At 42.4% G+C, this 19,662-nt stretch overlaps 2 protein-coding genes across 3 annotated transcripts; both read left to right on the top strand.

Annotated features, from left to right (window-relative positions):
• Positions 1 to 619: 619 nt before the first annotated feature.
• LOC139547086 (zinc finger protein 771-like) lies at positions 620 to 5,854 on the top strand. 2 transcript variants are annotated; one of them, XM_071356142.1, is made up of 3 exons: positions 627 to 1,515; positions 2,383 to 2,421; positions 4,906 to 5,854. In XM_071356142.1, exons 1-3 carry the CDS (start codon positions 1,128 to 1,130, stop codon positions 5,679 to 5,681), a joined length of 1,203 nt encoding a protein of 400 aa, XP_071212243.1. In that variant the 5' UTR covers positions 627 to 1,127; the 3' UTR covers positions 5,682 to 5,854. The 2 variants fall into 2 exon arrangements, with proteins under 2 accessions (XP_071212247.1, XP_071212243.1); XM_071356146.1 differs by lacking the exon at positions 2,383 to 2,421 and having other exon boundaries at positions 620 to 1,515.
• A 5,125-nt stretch (positions 5,855 to 10,979) lies between these two features.
• Positions 10,980 to 18,705, top strand: LOC139546654 (oocyte zinc finger protein XlCOF6-like). The gene is made up of 4 exons (XM_071355282.1): positions 10,980 to 11,511; positions 11,755 to 12,002; positions 12,820 to 13,012; positions 17,009 to 18,705. The coding sequence occupies exons 1-4, from the start codon at positions 11,208 to 11,210 to the stop codon at positions 18,148 to 18,150; spliced, it is 1,887 nt and encodes a 628-aa protein (XP_071211383.1). The 5' UTR covers positions 10,980 to 11,207; the 3' UTR covers positions 18,151 to 18,705.
• Positions 18,706 to 19,662: the final 957 nt, after the last annotated feature.

Genomic DNA, 19,662 nt, shown 5'->3' with positions numbered 1-19,662 from the left:
GAGAGACTGAAAAACAGCTTCTATCTCAAGGCCATCAGACTGTTAAACAGCCATCACTTGCCAGCTACCACCTGGCTACTCAAACCCTTAGAAGCTGCTTCCCTACATACATAGACATGGAATCTCTGGCCACGAGTCACTTCTAATAATGTTTACATACTGCTTTACTCATCTCATATGTATGTACCATATTCTATTCTACTGTATTTAGTCAATGCCACTCTGACATTTGCTCTAACTAATATTTATATATTTCTTAATTCTATTATTTTACTTTTAGATGTGTGAATTATTAGATACAAATATACTGTTGGAGCTAGGAACACAAGCATTTCGCTACACCCGCAATAACATCTGCTAAATATGTGTATGTGATTGTATTTGAATTGATGTATCTAATTATAGACAAGTTGACTAGCCTAACAAATAGCGTCCGAAAATGTCGAGAATTATAAGCAGAAACATCTCGATCAGGCAACAACAAAAAAAATCATGCACTCCCTGTCAATTATTTTATTTATCTGACTGTAGTCTACGGCGTATTTCCTAATATTAGCGGGTTAGAGTCGTGTACGTGCCTCAGATTTAACACTTTTTCACATGGAGTCGGGCGGTTGCGGATTGGTTATTATCATTGCGGGTGAACAATCAGCTGACCCGCGCTCCACTAGCAGCCATACGATTCAGATTCTACGTCTGCCTAGAGCAAATTATTATCTGTAAGAACTAAGAGAAAACACGTCTGGTTATTTTTACAATTATTTGTTTTGACGTTGTTTGCCAGAATTATTTTTGTTTGTTAAACTGCGTTTCCAACTCCAGTCAGCAGATGGCGATGGGAGTCTTTCAGGTGATGTTTTTCGAGTGACGGAAACTCTAGTGGACGGGACGGGGGGTTTCTTCAACAAACATCTCGGTAACTCGCTAGCAAACATGACACATTGAAGCTCTTTGGACTAATTTTGTGTATATTAATCACAGTGTTTAAAACACACTGTATATGTATGTACTAGTTAATCCATTTAAGCTCATATTTACGTTGTCAGCTATCTGGCTTGTTAAGTTAGCCCAGCACTAGGCTAGTCGCTAATGCTAAATAGCTAGCTAGCTAGCTCACGTTCCCGACCATGAGCTCACTAAGCTACTCTTCCTCTGCTAAAGAAAATGAGGTCTGTTCGACGGAGAAAGAAACTCCAGGGCTGAACATTTACGTGAAAGAAGAAGAATTTACTGTAAAAGAAGAGGACGTGGAGGAAGCGATCACAGTGAAAGAAGAACAGGATGTTACAGTAAAGGAAGAGGACGCTTCAACATTGAAAGAAGAAGAGGATGTTACAGTGAAAGAAGAGGAAGAAGCTCTCGGAGTGAAAGAGGAGGGGGATGAACAGAAAGAGGAGGATGCCGTGTTTGTAGTGAAAGAGGAGGAGCATCGTTTTGAAATGAAGGAAGAGGGGGAGATTACTGTCACATTGGAGGAGGAGGAAGAAGACGAGACTGGAGATCTGATGAACACCAGTGAGTACAGTCTTAATTTTTTTTCTAGCTTTCAATTAGGCACATTCTTCTTCTCACGTGGGTAAAACCACAGGGGAAGCTGCCCTTCTCCTGTCCAGGAGCGGTGTGTGGTCAAAAACACTGGGGAAACTGCAACCCTTCCCGTGTCTTTAGTACACTACTTTCTCTTGTACACTAAGGACCAGGGGAAGAGTTGGCAACATAGTACACTACTTTCTCTTGTACACTAAGGACCTGGGGAAGAGTTGACAACATAGTACACTACTTTCTCTTGTACACTAAGGACCTGGGGAAGAGTTGATAACATAGTACACTACTTTCTCTTGTACACTAAGGACCTGGGGAAGAGTTGATAACATAGTACACTACTTTCTCTTGTACACTATGTTGCCAACTCTTCCCCTGGTCCTTAGTGTACAAGAGATTGTAGTGCACTATGTTTTCTGTCAATATACCTGGTAAAATAATGGTTAATAAACAACTCTAAGGGGGGCCCTATAAAATCTGTGATTTTGTTTATTACTTTCCCAAAATATGTTTTCTCTGTTTTACTTTTCTGGTTTTAGATTTCGTTTTTTCATTCAAAATTGTTTTATAGAGAAACAACGAAACTGGATGTTCTGAGAATATGTCAATGGTTAAATCACATTATAATATTTTTTTTAGGTCTGGAAAGAAACTGACATCCCCTTTAATTGTTCATCTGGCCCTTTAATTGCCTGTCGAGCGAGTGAGGAATGTTCCATCTAATGAGCCGGTCTAGCGATGGTTCTGTACTGCTGCTGCTCATTTCATGACAAAGTTATGCAAATAACAAATAATGGATATAACTTTTTTTTCTTCCCCCCCCCACCTTTTTTTAACCAGGTAGGCAAGTTACACTCCCTCCGGATATACTTCTGCCAGGTAAGCCTACTTTGCAGTTAACATTTCATTTATACGATTTTGGGAAAAGTATTTCCATCAACCCACAAGACGGTTATGACATCAACTGGCTTCAGACAAAGTGATAGACAAACACACGTACCACACAGACAGGGGCAATATTTCTGGAAATGAATTGGCAGATATTGTGTAAGGTTTGGCTTTTTTTAAGCCAATAGTGTCTAACCAGGGGTGGGGATAATGTCAATGTTGTGTTGTTTAGATAGTAGCTGGGAGCTTGCTGTGTCTGCTACTTCAATCAATCAATCAAATGTATTTATAAAGCCCTTCTTACATCAGCTTATGTCACAAAGTGCTGTACAGAAACCCAGCCTAAAACCCCAAACAGTAAGCAATGCAGGTGTAGAAGCACGGTGGCTAGGAAAAACTCCCTAGAAAGGCCAAAACCTAGGAAGAAACCTAGAGAGGAACCAGGCTATGAGGGGTGGCCAGTCCTCTTCTGGCTGTGCCGGGTGGAGATTATAACAGAACATGGCCAAGATGTTCAAATGTTCATAGATGACCAGCAGGGTCAAATAATAATAATCATAGTGGTTGTCGAGGGTGCAACAGGTCAGCACCTCAGGAGTAAATGTCAGTTGGCTTTTCATAGCCGGTCATTCAGAGGATCTCTACCGCTCCTGCTGTCTCTAGAGAGTTGAAAACAGCAGGTCTGGGACAGGTAGCACGTCCGGTGAACAGGTCAGGGTTCCATAGCCGCAGGCAGAACAGTTGAAACTGGAGCAGCAGCATGATCAGGTGGACTGGGGACAGCAAGGAGTCATCAGGCCAGGTAGTCCTGAGGCATGGTCCTAGGGCTCAGGTCCTCCAAGAGAGAGAATTAGAGAGAGCATACTTAAATTCACACAGGACACCAGATAAGACAGGAGAAATACTCCAGATTTAACAGACTGACCCTAGCCCCCGACACAAACTACTGCAGCATAAATACTGGAGGCTGAGACAGGAGGGGTCGGGAGACACTGTGGCCCCATCCGACGATACCCCCAGACAGGGCCAAACAGGCAGGATATAACCCCACCCACTTTGCCAAAGCACTGCCCCCACACCACTAGAGGGATATCTTCAACCACCAACTTACCATCCTGAGACAAGGCTGAGTATAACCCACAAAGATCTCCGTCACGGCACAACCCAAGGGGGGGGGGGGGGGGGGGGCGCCAACCCGGACAGGAAGATCACATCAGTGACTCAACCCACTCAAGTGATGCACCCCTCCTAGGAACGGCATGGAAGAGCACCAGTAAGCCAGTGACTCAGCCCCTGTAATAGGGATAGAGGCAGAGAATCCCAGTGGAGAGAGGGGAACCGGCCAGGCAGAGACAGCAAGGGCGGTTCGTTGCTCCAGTGCCTTTCCTTTCACCTTCACACTCCTGGGCCAGACTACACTCAATCATAGGACCTACTGAAGAGATGAGTCTTCAATAAAGACTTAAAGGTTGAGACCGAGTCTGCATCTCTCACATGGATAGGCAGACCATTCCATAAAAATTGAGCTCTATAGGAGAAAGCCCTGCCTCCAGCTGTTTGCTTAGAAATTCTAGGGACAGTAAGGAGGCCTGCGTCTTGTGACTGTAGCGTACGTGTAGGTATGTACGGCAGGACCAAATCGGAAAGATAGGTAGGAGCAAACCCATGCAATGCTTTGTAGGTACTTGTGAGATTTGTTTATGACTGTTTGCGGTGGAACACATGAAAAATAGCATTTACTTTCGTTATTGTTTGGCGACCTATGACCTGCTGGAGACCCCCTGCATTAGATATCGGTTTGATATTTGGAGTTTGCTCGTCAATACCTCTTCAATGAAGGTCATAGGATGATGAGAGTGTCTAGAATCAGATCAAAGTTGACCCTTTCTGCCAGTCATACCCCACCCTACCATGAGACAGACATATCTTGGTCATTGATCAAGACAAAAGGTTTGATTTTGATCCTATTTGAAATCTTACAAACAGGATTGAAATTCTGCGTCGTTTGTTTTTAAAATCTCAATGGTGTTGTTAGGTCTTTCATATTTTAGCTATAAGGTAAGACAGACTGATCTGATTGAAATCTCTATGATACCGCATCATATATCCTTTAATTACAACCAACTCATATCTGATTTCATGACATTTGGTTGAAATCTTGCCTTTTCAGTGGACAGAATTAAGACCATGCAGGATCACATTGCTCATTTGATTACTCTCGATTAAATGTTTTTTTTAAATGACCTCAGGTTATTGAGGGATCTAGTCTGGATTAAACCTCAGAGAAGACAGTTAGATAATGTGGATGTTTTATTCAGGGCTCGTATCCACAAAGCGTGCTGAACTAGCATCAGTATTGACTTTTATATAATAATGAATGAGATTGTATGGACAGATCAGCATTCCTACTATGAGACGCTCTGTGAATATGGGCCCAGGTCTCCCTGTTTACTAAATACTGTCTGTCTTTGGCAGGAGAGAGACTAGACTTTCATTCTGACAGCGGGAAGAGTCCTTCAGGGGAACCAGAACCAGAGACGTCGAAACCAGCAAGACGACACCACTGCTCCCAGTGTGGAAAGAGTTTTTCTAGGTTAGGAAGCCTGAAATCACACGAAAGAATACACACAGGAGAGAAGCCTTACCACTGCACTCAATGTGGAAATAGATTTACCTCTTTAGGGACCCTGAAAGATCATGTAAGAAAACATACAGGAGAGAAGCCCCACCAATGTTCCCAGTGTGAAAAGAGTTTCCCCCGGTTATGGGACCTGAAATCACATGAGAGGACACACACGGGAGAGAAGCCTTACCCCTGCTCCCAGTGTGGAAAGAGTTTTTCCACATCAGGGTCCCTGAAAAACCATGAGCAAACACATTCCGTAGAAAAGATTTTCTGCTGTTCACATTGTGAAAAGAGTTTTAGGAATTTACAGTACTTGAAAAGGCATGAGAAAAGACATACACGGGAGAAGACATTTCACTGCTCCCACTGTGGAATTAAATTTACCTTGTTTCAGCAACTGAAAAAGCATGAAAGAATCCACAGCGGAGAGAAACGTTATGAATGCTCCCAGTGTGGGAAGATATTTACCCAGTTAGGGCACCTGAAAGACCATGAGGTAACACACACAGGGGAGAAGCCTTACCACTGCTCACAGTGTGGAAAGGAGTATAACACATCAAATGGACTTAAAGTTCATGAGAGAACACACATACTGCTCCCACACTTGTCTCATATTTTTGACTGAGAAATTGTGCTTTTGTTTAAGCCACATGAAATCAAATTGTATAAAGTGCATTCCAAAATAAATTTTTACGTTTTTTATTTAAACACATGAACTGAATATGGAGTATGTCAGCTTGAAAGTAGAGTTTGTATGTTCGAATGTAGATGCTCTGTGATTAAATTATCATTTTCAAACTCTGGCTGTGTTTTCTTTCTGTGTGTGTTTACATCTGTTTGTGTCATTCCTCCAGCACTACACATAATCAAGTGCTACATGCTATTTTCTCCATTGTTGATATTTGCTTTGGTGGCTCACTCTGACATTTGTATCTAATAGAGTGTGGCTTTAAAGGGGCATATGGAGTTGCCCCCCCCCCCCCGTGACCCCCGTGACTTTCAACGTGGCGCCTTCATTGTATGCCACCTTTACAACTCAGTAATATTCGTCAAGAATCAATATATACATATTAATGTATAAGTCCATAGGATGCCAGCTTTACAAATCAGTTATATTTTTGAAGAAACAATGGGTACATATCATTAATGTATCAGTCCAACAATGGATGTAGCAACTGCAGATTGCCCCTTTAAAGCCATAATCTCTGAACATAGTATTCCCTTAAAGTCACACACTGTTAGATGTGAACACAGTATTCCCTTAAAGTCACACTCTGTAAGATACAAATGTCAGAGTGAGCCACCAACACAAATATAAACAATGGAGAAAATAGCATATAGAATAAATGTAGCCCCGTGAGTCCAACAGAAAACACAGAGTCCATTGTCTTATACGTATCGTACCTATAGAGAGTCTGCAACGCCTTTCAAATGATTCACCTTTTGTTGCCTTATAGCCTGGAATTCTCTTTAATTACTTGTTACTCCTCTTTAATGACTTGTTACTCCTCTTTAATTACTTGTTACTTTTATCTCTTATTCTTATCTGTATTTTTTTTAACTGCACTGTCGGTTAGGGGCTCGTAAGTAAGCATTTCACTGTTGTATTCGGCGCATGTGACAAATACAATTTGATTTGTTTTGATTTGTAATTCAAATGCATTCAAATATTTATTTTTTCTCCATTGATCTACATTTACTACCCCGCAACTTCCAAGTGAAAACAATATTTTAGATTTTTTTATTTATTTTAAATCAATAAAAACATTTAAGTTGAAGTAGCTTGGTCGGATCTGTGTCCACCTTGTAATAGCGATCCTAAATTAGCTCAGGTGTAATTGATCACCTTCAAAATCACACACCATGTTAATGCACAAAAAACTAATTTTTCTCAAATTGTGCACACAAATTTGTTTATATCCTTGTCAGTGAGCATTTCTCCTTTGCCAAGATAATCCATCCACCTGACAGGTGTGGCATTTCAAGAAGCTGATTATTAAACAGCATGATCATTACACAGGTGCACCAAGTGCTGGGTACAATAAAAGGCCACTTTAAAATCTGCAGTTTTGTCACACAACACAGGTAGCGTAAAAATGGCACACTGACTGCAGGAATGCCCACCAGAGTTGTTGCCAGAATTGAATGTTAATTCCTCTACCATAAGCTGCCTCCAACGTTGTTTTACAGCATTCGGCAGTACGTCCAACCGGCCTCACAACTGCAGACCACGTGTAACCACGCCAACCCAGGTACTCCACATCCGGCTTCTTCACCTGTGGGATCGTCTGAGGGTGGGGGGTGCTGAGGAGTATTTCTGTCTGTAATAAAGCCATTTTGTGGGGACAAACTCCTTCTGAATGGCTGGGCCTGGCTCCCCAGTGGGTGGGCTTGGCTGCCAAGTGGGTGGGCCTATGCCCTCCCAGGCCCACCCATTGCTGCACCCACAGAGATACTGTGACGAGATCCTGAGGCCCATTGTGAGGCCCATTTTTAAAAAGTTATCTGTTTCCCAGTCATGCGAAATCCATAGACTAGGGCTTAATTTATTTATTTAAATTGACTGATTTCCTTATATGAACTGTAACTCAGTGAGATCTTTGAAATTGTTGCGTGAAGCATTTATATTTTTGTTCAGTATACTTGTGGCTAAGTTTCAGCTTACTGGCAGATGGCAACCAGGTTTTTGGCTAAATTATCCTGGTACTTGGTCGAGTTCATGATGTCACTTACCTTAACAAGTGCCCCAGGATGCTTTCATGAAAAAGTGTTCGATCACGTCCAACTATGTAAACATCAAATCAAATTGTATTTGACACATGCACCGAATACAACAGGCCTTAACCATGAAATGGTTACTGACGAGCCCTCTCCCAACAATGCAGAGTTAAAAAGTAAGAAAATGAGTAAATAGAAAATAGTAACACAAAAAATAACAATAAAGAGCCTATAGGTAGTAATGAGGCTACATACAAGGAGTACCAGTACTGAGTCGATGTGCAGGGGCACCAGGTAGTAATGAGGCTATATACAAGGAGTACCAGTACTGAGTCAATGTGCAGGGGTACCAGGTAGTAATGAGGCTATATACAAGGAGTACCAGTACTGAGTCAATGTGCAGGGGTACCAGGTAGTAATGAGGCTATATACAAGGAGTACCAGTACTGAGTCAATGTGCAGGGGTACCAGGTAGTAATGAGGCTATATACAAGGAGTACCAGTATTAAGTCAATGTGCAGGGGCACCAGGTAATAATGGGGCTATATACAGTTAGTACCAGTACCAATGTGCAGGGGTACGAGGTAATTGAGGTAATATGTATTAGGTAGGGGTAAAATTGACTAGGCAGGATAGATAATAAATAGAGTAGCAGAACCGCTTGCCATGCGGTAGCAGAGTGAACAGTCTATGGCTTGGGTGGGTGGGGTCTTTGACAATTTCCTGGGCCTTCCTCTGACACGACCTGGTATAGAGGTCCTGGATGGCAGGGAACATGATGTACTGGGCAGTCCTCACCAACCTCTGTATTGTCTTGCGGTCGGATGCCAAGCAGTTGCCATACCAAGTGATGATGCAGCCAGTCAAGATGCTCTTAATGGAGCAGTTGTACAACTTTTGGAGGATCTGAGGGCCCATTCTAAATCTTTCCAGACATCTTTTCAGGTTTTTATGAAAAGATGGTGCTGCAGTGGATAGAGGCCATTTTACGGTCTCCTGACTAATTCTGCTACTTTTTGGGGGTTTTTACACTGATCTTTACTTGTTTTCGTACATAATGTCTCCGCCATCATTTCCTGATGACCAAAAACAGCTTCTGGAACAGCAACATCATGTGTAACTACGTTGAGGATTTTAATTGGCTGATACAGATTTTGAGATGGAGAATTAACATTTTTATAATGTATGATGTTATAATGTTTTATAAGTATGGACCCAGTATGTTCACATCTAGATGTGAAAATAATTCCTATTCAATTCCTATTCTAACATTATATATTCAAAGTCCCTGTGCGAAAGTAATCTGCCTAAATGACTACCGACCCGTAGCACTCACGTCGGTAACCATGAAGTGCTTTGAAAGGCTGGTCATGGCTCACATCAACAGCATCCTCCTGGATACCCTAAACCCACTCCAATTTGCATATCGCCCCAACAGATCTACAGATGACGCAATCTCAATCGCACTCCACACTGCCCTTTCCCACCTGGACAAAAGAAACCCCCATTGAGAATGCTGTTCATTGACTACAGCTCAGCGTTCAACACCATAGTGCCCACAAAGATCATCACTAAGCTAAGGACCCTGGGGCTAAACACCTCCCTCTGCAACTGTATCCTGGACTTCCTGACGGGCTGCCCCCAGGTGGTAAGGGTAGGCAACAACACGTCTGCCACGCTGATCCTCAACACTGGGGCCCCTCAGGGGTGTGTATTTAGTCCCCACCTGTACTCCCTGTTCACGCACGACTGAGTGGCCAAATACGACTCCAACACCATCATTAAGTTTTCTGACGACACAACAGTGGTAGGCCTGATCACCGACAATGATGGACAACAACCTCTCCCTCAATGTGAGCAAGACAAATGAGCTAATTGTGGACTACAGGAAAAGGTGGGCCAAACAGGCCTGCATTAACATCGACGGGGCTGTAGTGGAGCGGGTCAAGAGTTTCAAGCTCCTTGGTGTCCACATCACCAACGAACAATCATGGTCCAAACACACCAAGACAGTCGTGAAGAGGACACGACAACACCTTTTCCCCCTCAGGAGACTGAAAAGATTTGGCATGGCTCCCCAGATCCTCAAAATGTTCAACAGCTGCACCATCGAGAGCATCCTGAGTGGTTGCATCACCGCTTGGTATGGCAACTGCTCAGCATCTGGCCGTAAGGCGGTAGGTAGCCTAGTGGTTAGAGCGTTGGGCCAGTAACCGAAAGCTTGTTAGATCGAATCCCCGAGCTGACAAGGTAAAATCTGCCGTTCTGCCCCTGAACAAGGCAGTTAACCCACTGTTCCCTGGTAGGCCGTTAACCTACTGTTCCCCGGTAGGCCGTCATTGTAAATAAGAATTTGTTCTTAACTGACTTGCCTAGTTAAATAATAAAATAAAATACAAAGGGTAGTGCGTACGGCCCAGTACATCACTGAGGCCGAGGTTCCTGCCACCACAAGTGGTACCGGAGCGCCAAGTATAGGACCAAAAGGCTCCTTAACAGCTTCTACCCATAAGACTGCTGAACAATTACTCAAATGGCCACGGGACTATTTACATTGACCCCCTCCATTTGTTTTGTACACTGCTGCTACTTGCTGTTTATTATCTATGCATACTACCTTCACCCCTACCTACATGTACAAATGACCTCGACTAACCTGTACCCTCGCACATTGACCCCCTGTATATAGCCTCGTTACTGTTATTTTACTGTGTTACTTTTACTTTAGTTTATTTGGTTTAATTTTTTACTTTAGTTTATTTGGTAAATGTTTTCTTAAATCTTCTTGAACTGCACTGTTGGTTAAGAGCTTGTAAGTAAGCATTTGACGGTAATGTCTACACTTGTTGTAATTGGCGCAAAAAAGTTTGAAAAAATAGAATAAAATAAAGTTTGATTTGATGTGTTCAGTATATATTCAGTATGTATTCAGTATATATTCAGTATGTATTCAGTATATTTTCAGTATGCACATATTCATATCCATGACTTAGAGGAATGTATTGGCTGTAACAAAAGAGAAAACAAATTTGCTTATTTGGAATGATTTGTTATGTCATTCAGACATTGTTTGCCAGAATAAATAATGCAGTGAATATTTCTTCTAAACTGCGTTACCCACTCCAGTCAACAGATGGCGATGTGAGTATTTTAGGTGGCGCTTCTTGCGTGACGTATAATCCTGTGGACGGCACCGGATGTTTCTTCAACAACAACAGAGCTACTGATTCAACCACCTCGGTAGCATGCTAGCCAACATGAATTCGAAACATTGAAGCTCTGAATAATTGTGTAACTACACGAATCCCAGTGTTTTAAACACAGCTCTGTTAACGTATGTACTAGTTGATTTAAACTTAATTCGCTTGCTAAATTTGCTACGGAGCCTAGCACCAGGGTAGTCGATAATGCTAGCTAGCTAACATCCCCGACCATGAACTCACAAAGTTACTCCCCCCCTGCTATTGAAGAGGTCTGCTGGATGGAGAAAGAAGCTCTTAGGCTGAACGTTGTCGTAAAAGAGGAAGATGATGATATTACAGTGAAAGGAGAGGAAGCATTCAGAATGAAAAAATATAAAATGGAGGCTATCACGTTGAAAGAAGAAGAGGATGTGAAAGAAGAGAAAATACCGTTTGTTGTGAAAAAGGAAGAGGGGATAGAGGCTGTCACAGTGAAAGAAGAGGAGCAACCGTTTGGAGTGAAAGAGGAGGAGACTGAAGATCCGATTAACACAAGTGAGTACTGTCTTAAAAACAGGGGCACAAACTATGCAGTTGTTGAACCGATGTGTGGTTTTAAATAGGCATTCTGGTGACCTCCATTTTAGTGTAGTTTGTATTCAGAGTTCGTTCGTCAATTGCTCTCCGACAGAAGATCCTAGGATGATGAGTGAGTGATATGTCTGAAATCATATGACGGTAGAGAGCAAGCTACACCCACTGTTTTTTTAACCGATAGTCAAACTCTTCCCTTTACAGAGCCCAAAACAAAGCAATATGCTCTTTTCTGGCCCTCCCAGAGCTCTACATTGAAAGAGGACATCAGACAAATACAGGAAGAATCTAGCGTGGCACCCATGAGTCCCAGACAGCTTGGTGGTGGTGATGTCGACGCCATTCACTGCAACGGAGAACGGGACATGAAGGACAACGATTGGTTTCCTAGCAACAGACTGGAGGCGGAGTCGGCTCCAGAGAAGCACAAGCCAGCGCAGAGGGAGGGTGGTGTGAGTATAGGATATAGGCTTATAGTATAAATTCATGAACACTAACTATGTGCCTTTTGGTTGATATTTTTGTAGCTTCTGTAACTTTCTCACTCGTCATTATTCACCATTCATTCAGGATTATCCGTAATCATGGTGGCGTCCACATTAATGTAGAAGTGTTTAGAAACATATTCTATTCTTATTTACAATAGAAGTGACTCCAAAATGACAATACATTATTTACCATTATATTTGGCACAAAAGTATCTGAAACACTACCAAATCAGGGGGACATTGTACAAAAAGTTGTGTAATTTCTAAACGGTTCACCCAATATGGATGAAAATACCCTCAAATTAGACATGACAGTCTGCACTTTAACCTCATAGTCATTGTATAACTTCAAATCCGAAGTGCTGGACTACAAAGACAAAACAACAACAGCATGTGTCACTGTCCCAATACTGTTGGAGCTCACTGTATGTAAATGTACTTGGTAAATAGAGGTTCCTCCTCTTGGACTTTCTCCTCCAGTGCTTTTATAGCAGGAGGTCCAGAGAATGAGAGGATTCAAGGATTCTCCTCCAGTGCATTTATAGCAGGAGGTCCAGAGAATGAGAGGATTCAAGGATTCTTCTCCAGTGCATTTACAGCAGGAGGTCCAGAGAATGAGAGGATTCAAGGATTCTTCTCCAATGCATTTATAGCAGGAGGTCCAGAGAATGAGAGGATTCAAGGGAAAGACTGCAAAGACTTTTGAGAATTTTAAATTCCTTGTCAGGTAGGAGAGTTTTTCCCACCCTAAATTGATTGTCTTTATTTTTGTGGTTTTCAGGACCCATCTCTCCCACACCCCTCCCCTCTCCCCGAGTCCCCAGGTCGTGCCTCTCCCGGTAATGCCTCAATGTGGGGTCTGAAGAGGGTGTCTGTGCGGCTGGTGAACTGCAGGAAAACTCCAGGGCTGAGTGGAACTGTGAGAGAAGGAGAAGAGGGAGATTCAGATTCAATGTCATCAAGTAAGAACAACGGTGTGTGTGGATTAGACCAGGGGTTCCCAAATGTTTTCACTCGGGGGGGGGGGGGGGCACTCGGGGGGGGGGGGGGGGGGGACATCCCGCGCCCCCTCCCTGCGCACACACACCATGTCTTTCTATGGGCACGAGCACTGTTCTTGACACAAACTGTTCACACCTCTCTTGTTTGGTGTGGAGAATTTTGCAGGTTTCAAAGTACACATGTTGTCATGGGGTGCAAAGAAAATGTAGCAGTTTTAAAGCACATTTTCTTCAATTCTATACATTTTGCAATGTCTAATGTGCATTCAAATGATTAGAAAATTACAATAATATATGGGGGGGGTATATAAAAATATGTTAGCTGACATGGGCTAGTTGATCTGGACATTTCTGACTAATTATAAATAGCTTTCTAAGGTATGTAATGACTGACATGACAAGAGGAACTGATGGTGCAGTACCCAATTTCTATATTGCACTTTGTGTATTTTACTATTACAACTTTCAAGAGTACGTTTTAAAGCCGGACTGAGTTCCTTTAAAGTCCCGCGCCCCACTGGATTAGAGGGATCCCCACTGGATTAGACTACAATCTGCTTCGAAGGAGAGAGAAAAAAAAACATCACCGCTCAACAGAAACGGGGAACTAACAAATAAGCCCTGGACAACCAGTAGAAAACAGGTGGGCTTTTAGGGGTTCTCAAAGACACTCAAGGGAGTGTCAGCTGGAAGTTGAAAAAGCAACAAGAATCAGGGTCCTAATAGACACCCACCATAAGTGCCCACTACATTTGTCCCAGAAAAGGCAAACCAAACTAAAACCAACACCAACGTATAATATGGAGGTAAACACTAGTAGATCAAACCACAGGGGAGAACACAACTTATAATATCGAGGTAAACACTAGTAGATCAAACCACAGGGGAGAACACAACTTATAATATGGAGGTAAACACTAGTAGATCAAACCACAGGGGAGAACACAACTTATAATATGGAGGTAAACACTAGTAGATCAAACCACAGGGGAGAACACAACGTATCATATGGAGGTAAACACTAGTAGATCAAACCACAGGGGAGAACACAACTTATAATATGGAGGTAAACACTAGTAGATCAAACCACAGGGGAGAACACAGCTTATAATATGGAGGTAAACACCAGTGGAGCAAACAAGGGGAAAGGCTTTGTTTTGATCACACTCAAAGAGGAGGAGCTCAACCGCGGTAAAGCACTTCCAACATCTCTCACGCCAACTGGAGCGCTGGGCCAGCCGCTCTTAAATATCAGCTGTGTCAGCACAGGTGAATCTAACACTGACTAGCGAGACAACAGGTGAATCTAACACTGACTAGCGAGACAACAGGTGAATCTATCGACTGGCTAGCGAGACAACAGGTGAATCTAACGACTGACTAGCGAGACAACAGGTGAATCTAACACTGACTAGCGAGACAACAGGTGAATCTATCGACTGACTAGCGAGACAACAGGTGAATCTAACACTGACTAGCGAGACAACAGGTGAATCTAACGACTGACTAGCGAGACAACAGGTGAATCTAACACTGACTAGCGACACAACAGGTGAATCTATCGACTGGCTAGCGAGACAACAGGTGAATCTAACGACTGACTAGCGAGACAACAGGTGAATCTAACACTGACTAGCGAGACAACAGGTGAATCTAACACTGACTAGCGAGACAACAGGTGAATCTAACACTGACTAGCGACACAACAGGTGAATCTAACGACTGACTAGCGAGACAACAGGTGAATCTAACACTGACTAGCGAGACAACAGGTGAATCTAACACTGACTAGCGAGACAACAGGTGAATCTAACGACTGACTAGCGAGACAACAGGTGAATCTAACACTGACTAGCGACACAACAGGTGAATCTAACACTGACTAGCGACACAACAGGTGAATCTAACGACTGACTAGCGAGACAACAGGTGAATCTAACGACTGACTAGCGAGACAACAGGTGCAACACATCCTGACCAACAAGGATGATTCCAATCAATCAAACAGAATCAACTTCGAAAAAGGAAATCGAGCAAAGCCTATAACCTAACATCTCATAGCAAAAATACAAACAAAACCCTGTTGGACATGTTTGAGTTCTAACCCAGCTAATATTTGAAAGGATGTCTGTGTTCCTTGTCGTAATAAGTGGTAAAATGTTTCATGTCTGAATTTCTTTGAATTGGTTTGAATTACATTCTCCTTCAATTCAAATTCTGCTTATTGTGGGGTGTAGCCAATTCAAATTCAAATTTCAATTAATGGGTTGAATTGAATTAATATTCAGAAATTCCAAATGAACCCCAACCCCTTCTGTGAGACCCTATGATCCGTAAATCAGACATGATACAGACAACATCTTGGTGTCATTATACTGTCAGACCTGGGATCTGTAAACCAGACATGATACAGACAACATCTTGGTGTCATTATACTGTCAGACCTGGGATCTGTAAACCAGACATGATACAGACAACATCTTGGTGTCATTATACTGTCAGACCTGGGATCTGTAAACCAGACATGATACAGACAACATCTTGATGTCATTATTCTCCTTATAAGGTGCCCTAAAATATGTAGTATGTCTAGATTCAGAAATGCGATGCATTTTTCACATTCATTTATTCAACATATTAGTAGGCTAAGAAGGACCCTTTTTGATTTTGTTAAATAATAGACATATATATTTTTTAAGAATATACTCTTCTAGTACATTACATTTAATTTCCAGAGTGGCTTTTTTGAGACCTGGTCTACTCTGTATTTTTCACAACATTTAATCCATAGAAGAGTTCTTTGGAGGAAGGATTGTTGACATATATTTGGCATTTGTATCTTAAAGCATAATTGAGAAATAATTACTTGAAGTTACAATATTTTTGAGATTTTGGCCTTACCTAGGCCTCCTTTAAGGCTCCATAATGTTTCATCTGTAGGTGATACAAAGAAAAGCAATGGTAATATGAAGCTTTACGAGAATATGTGTAGTGTTATTTATGAATATTGAAAAATAGAAAATATAACAGGTTTGATTTAGCACATTTTAAAATATATAGATCTATATTGTTGAACATAATATACTATACGGGCATATCAATGTTACAGAGTGGGATCTCTGCTACTTTTAGAGTTATGATTCCATTTGTAAGCTTTACCAACAAAATGAATGTGAAAATGGATTCAAAACGTTCACCTTCTGCTGATGATGTTTAATGATACAAGTAAATGGAGGGCTATGGTTGGTTTACATTGCCTACTGGGCCATACCACCAATTCGTTGCCTTTTGAGAAGTATAATTTGTATAAAAATAAATAAATATATGATTTTACAAAAATGTTTCATTCTGTCATGTTCAGCTTCATAAAAAACAAGTGTTCCTATTCATATTTTTTGTCCAGTATAGGAAGTGTTAAAGGGATCCATTTTGATCTACTTTCCCAGAGTCAGATGAACTCTGGGAAATACCATTTATATGTCTCAGCGGGTGATGTGAAGGAAGTTAGAGGTAGTTTCAGTAGCCAATTCTAACCAGGATAGGACTTCCAGTCAGTGCACTAACGCTAGTTGCCAGAATCTCACAATATCCCTTTAAAGCCACAATGTAAGATGTTTACCATCAAAGAGTGGGGCCACCAACAAAACATTATTATCAATGGATCAAATGCAGCCTATGACATTGATTTAAATACTGTAGTCCTCTATTATTATAGAGCTCTGCTCAGCCTGTAACCATGACATTATCTATTATTATAGAGCTCTGCTCAGCCTAAAAACATGACATTCCATGACGGCGAGATTCGAGTTGGAACTCGACATAATTTTGTTTTTTTTAAATCATATTTTTTTACTGGCCCCAGGTTGAGGGATCTGATTTAGATTAAACTTCATAGCAAGACAGTTGTATCATATGGAGGTTTAATTGAGGTCTCTATTTAAATAAACACTCTGGGTTTGTCTTTGGCAGGAGAAAGACCAGACTCAGAGGAACCAGAGCCAGAGACATCAGCAAGACGACACCACTGCTCCCAGTGTGGAAAGAGTTTTACCCGGTTATTACACGTGAAAAGACATGAGAAGACACACACGGGAGAAAAGCCCTTCCACTGCTCCCATTGTGGACAGAGTTTTACCAGGTTATATAGCCTGAAAAGACATGAAAGGACACACACAGGAGAAAAGCCTTTCCACTGCTCTCAGTGTGGAAAGAGTTTTACCCGTTTATGGCACTTGAACATGCATGAGAGAAGGCACACAGGAGAGAAGCCTCACGACTGCTCCGATTGTGGAAAGAGTTTTACCCAATCATGGCACCTGAAAATGCATAAGAGAATGCACACAGGAGAAAAGCCCTTCCTCTGCTCCCATTGTGGAAAGAGTTTTGCCCAGTTAGGGAGCCAGAAAGAACATGAAAGAATACACTCTGGAGAAAAGCCCTTCCGGTGCTCCCATTGTGGAAAGAATTTTACCTGGATAGGGAACCTGAAAACTCATGAGAGGACACATACAGGAGAGAAGCCTTTCCACTGCTCCTTGTGTGGAAAGAGTTTTACTCAGTTAGGGGGCCTGATCAAACATAAGAGAATACACAAAGGAGAGAAGCCTTTCCACTGCTCCCTGTGTGGAAAGAGTTTTACTCAGTTATGGACTTTAAAAACACATCAGTGGACACACACAGAAGAAAAGCCTCACACCTGCTCCCAGTGTGGAAAGGGGTTTGTTACGTTAAGGGGCCTGAAAAAGCATGAGAGAATACATACAGGGGAGGAGAAGCCTTATCAATGCTCTCATTGTGGGAAAGGTTTCGGACGATCAGGGTATCTAAAAGTGCATGAAAGAACACACACTGAAGAGAAACCATATCAATGCTCCCAGTGTGAAAATACATTCTTCTCACCAGGGGACCTGAAAAAACATGAGAGAACACACTCTGTAGAGAGGCCTTTCCAATGTTCCCAGTGTGGAAAGAGATTTATTCAGTCATCACATCTGAAAGAGCACACAAGAATACACACAGGAGAAAATCCATTTCAATGCTCTCATTGTGGAAAGGGTTTTACCAGGTTAAGGAGACTGAAAACACATGAGATGACACACACAGGAAAATAGCTTTTCCACTGCTCCCAGTGTGGAAAGAGTTTCACACAGTCAAGATACCTGAAAAAGCATGCGCTAACACACTCTGCAGAGAAGCCTTGAAAGAGAGAAGCTTTTCCACTGCTCCCAGTGTGGAAAGATATTACCTAGTTAGGGAACCTGAAAGACCATGGACCACACACTGGGGAGTTGCCTTACATCTGCTCCCAGTGTGGAAAGAGAGATTTCACATAAACACAGGCAGTTTAGCTAGGTAGTTGGCTAGGTAGTTAAGCTAGCAAGCTGGCTAGGTAGTTAAGTTAGCTAGCAGAGAGAACAGTCTATGACTAGGGTGCCTGGAGTCCTGGATGGCAGGAAGCTGGCAGGAATGGCAGGAAGCTGCGCCCCAGTGATATACTGGGCCATACGCACTACACTATGTAGTGCCTTGCGGTCGGAGGCCGAGCACTTGCCATACCAGGCAGTGATGCCCTGCCATCGGGGTTATCATGGCAACGTTGGGTCTTATTCTTCTGGATCATTTTGATCAAACAAAGGAAATCATGCTGTCATGGTGTCAAGACGTGCCCTTGGGGGGGGGGGGGGGGGGGGACCACCCCCCCCCCCCCCTCGCTCTCTCTCTCTCCACAGTTTTATGACGGTTCGAATGGTCGGTGGGAAATCAAGGAATGACCATGTCGAATTTGTTTCATTTGGTGACCTCATGAAAGACAGCAGACCCACATTACTGTTTCTTTGTTTTGTATACACTTCTCAACTAGACAGGAGACCCACTTCTCAACTAGACAGGAGACCCACTTCTCAACTATGGGGTTTGCATCTGAATGTTGTAAAAAAAAAAAAATGATTAAGCACAAGAATACTTTTCAAAAGATAACATTTGATTTTAGTGTTCTAAATGAGAATTGTTTTTCATAGTAACTTTTGGTCAGACATTTACATTGGCGTCATGGAACGCCCCTCCTTCTATATTTCGGACAGACATTTACATTGGCGTCATGGAACGCCCCTTCTATATTTCGGACAGACATTTACATTGGCGTCATGGAACGCCCCTCCTTCTATATTTCGGACAGACATTTACATTGGCGTCATGGAACGCCCCTTCTATATTTCGGACAGACATTTACATTGGCGTCATGGAACGCCCCTTCTATATTTCGGACAGACATTTACATTCGACAAAAACATCCCGGGTTGCTGCCGGTGTGTGAAGTGGTTCTAGCCACACACAGACCTGAATAATCAACCATTGAGACCGTAGAGCATGGAGCAGTAGTGACAGTCTGCAGCTGTTTAGTCTGGTAAACGCGACTGATCGAACGACGAATGGTACTCTGAAAGATCCATTCTGGAGAATATTTCACTATCGAACAAACATTGGTACGCCTGACGTATCCATTATAACAAGCTACAACTACAAAAGACTTTGATCTCTGGTGGACAAACCAGAGACTTTCTGTCGACTATCCAGCAGACGGACCGGCGATCACAGAGAGTGACAACAAAGCTATACACTCGTAA

This window comes from Salvelinus alpinus, chromosome 2 (assembly GCF_045679555.1).
Source record: "Salvelinus alpinus chromosome 2, SLU_Salpinus.1, whole genome shotgun sequence".
Classification (NCBI taxonomy): Eukaryota; Metazoa; Chordata; class Actinopteri; order Salmoniformes; family Salmonidae; genus Salvelinus; species Salvelinus alpinus.
Note: the sequence above shows the minus strand (reverse complement) of the source record. Positions and strands in the feature narration are given on the sequence as shown.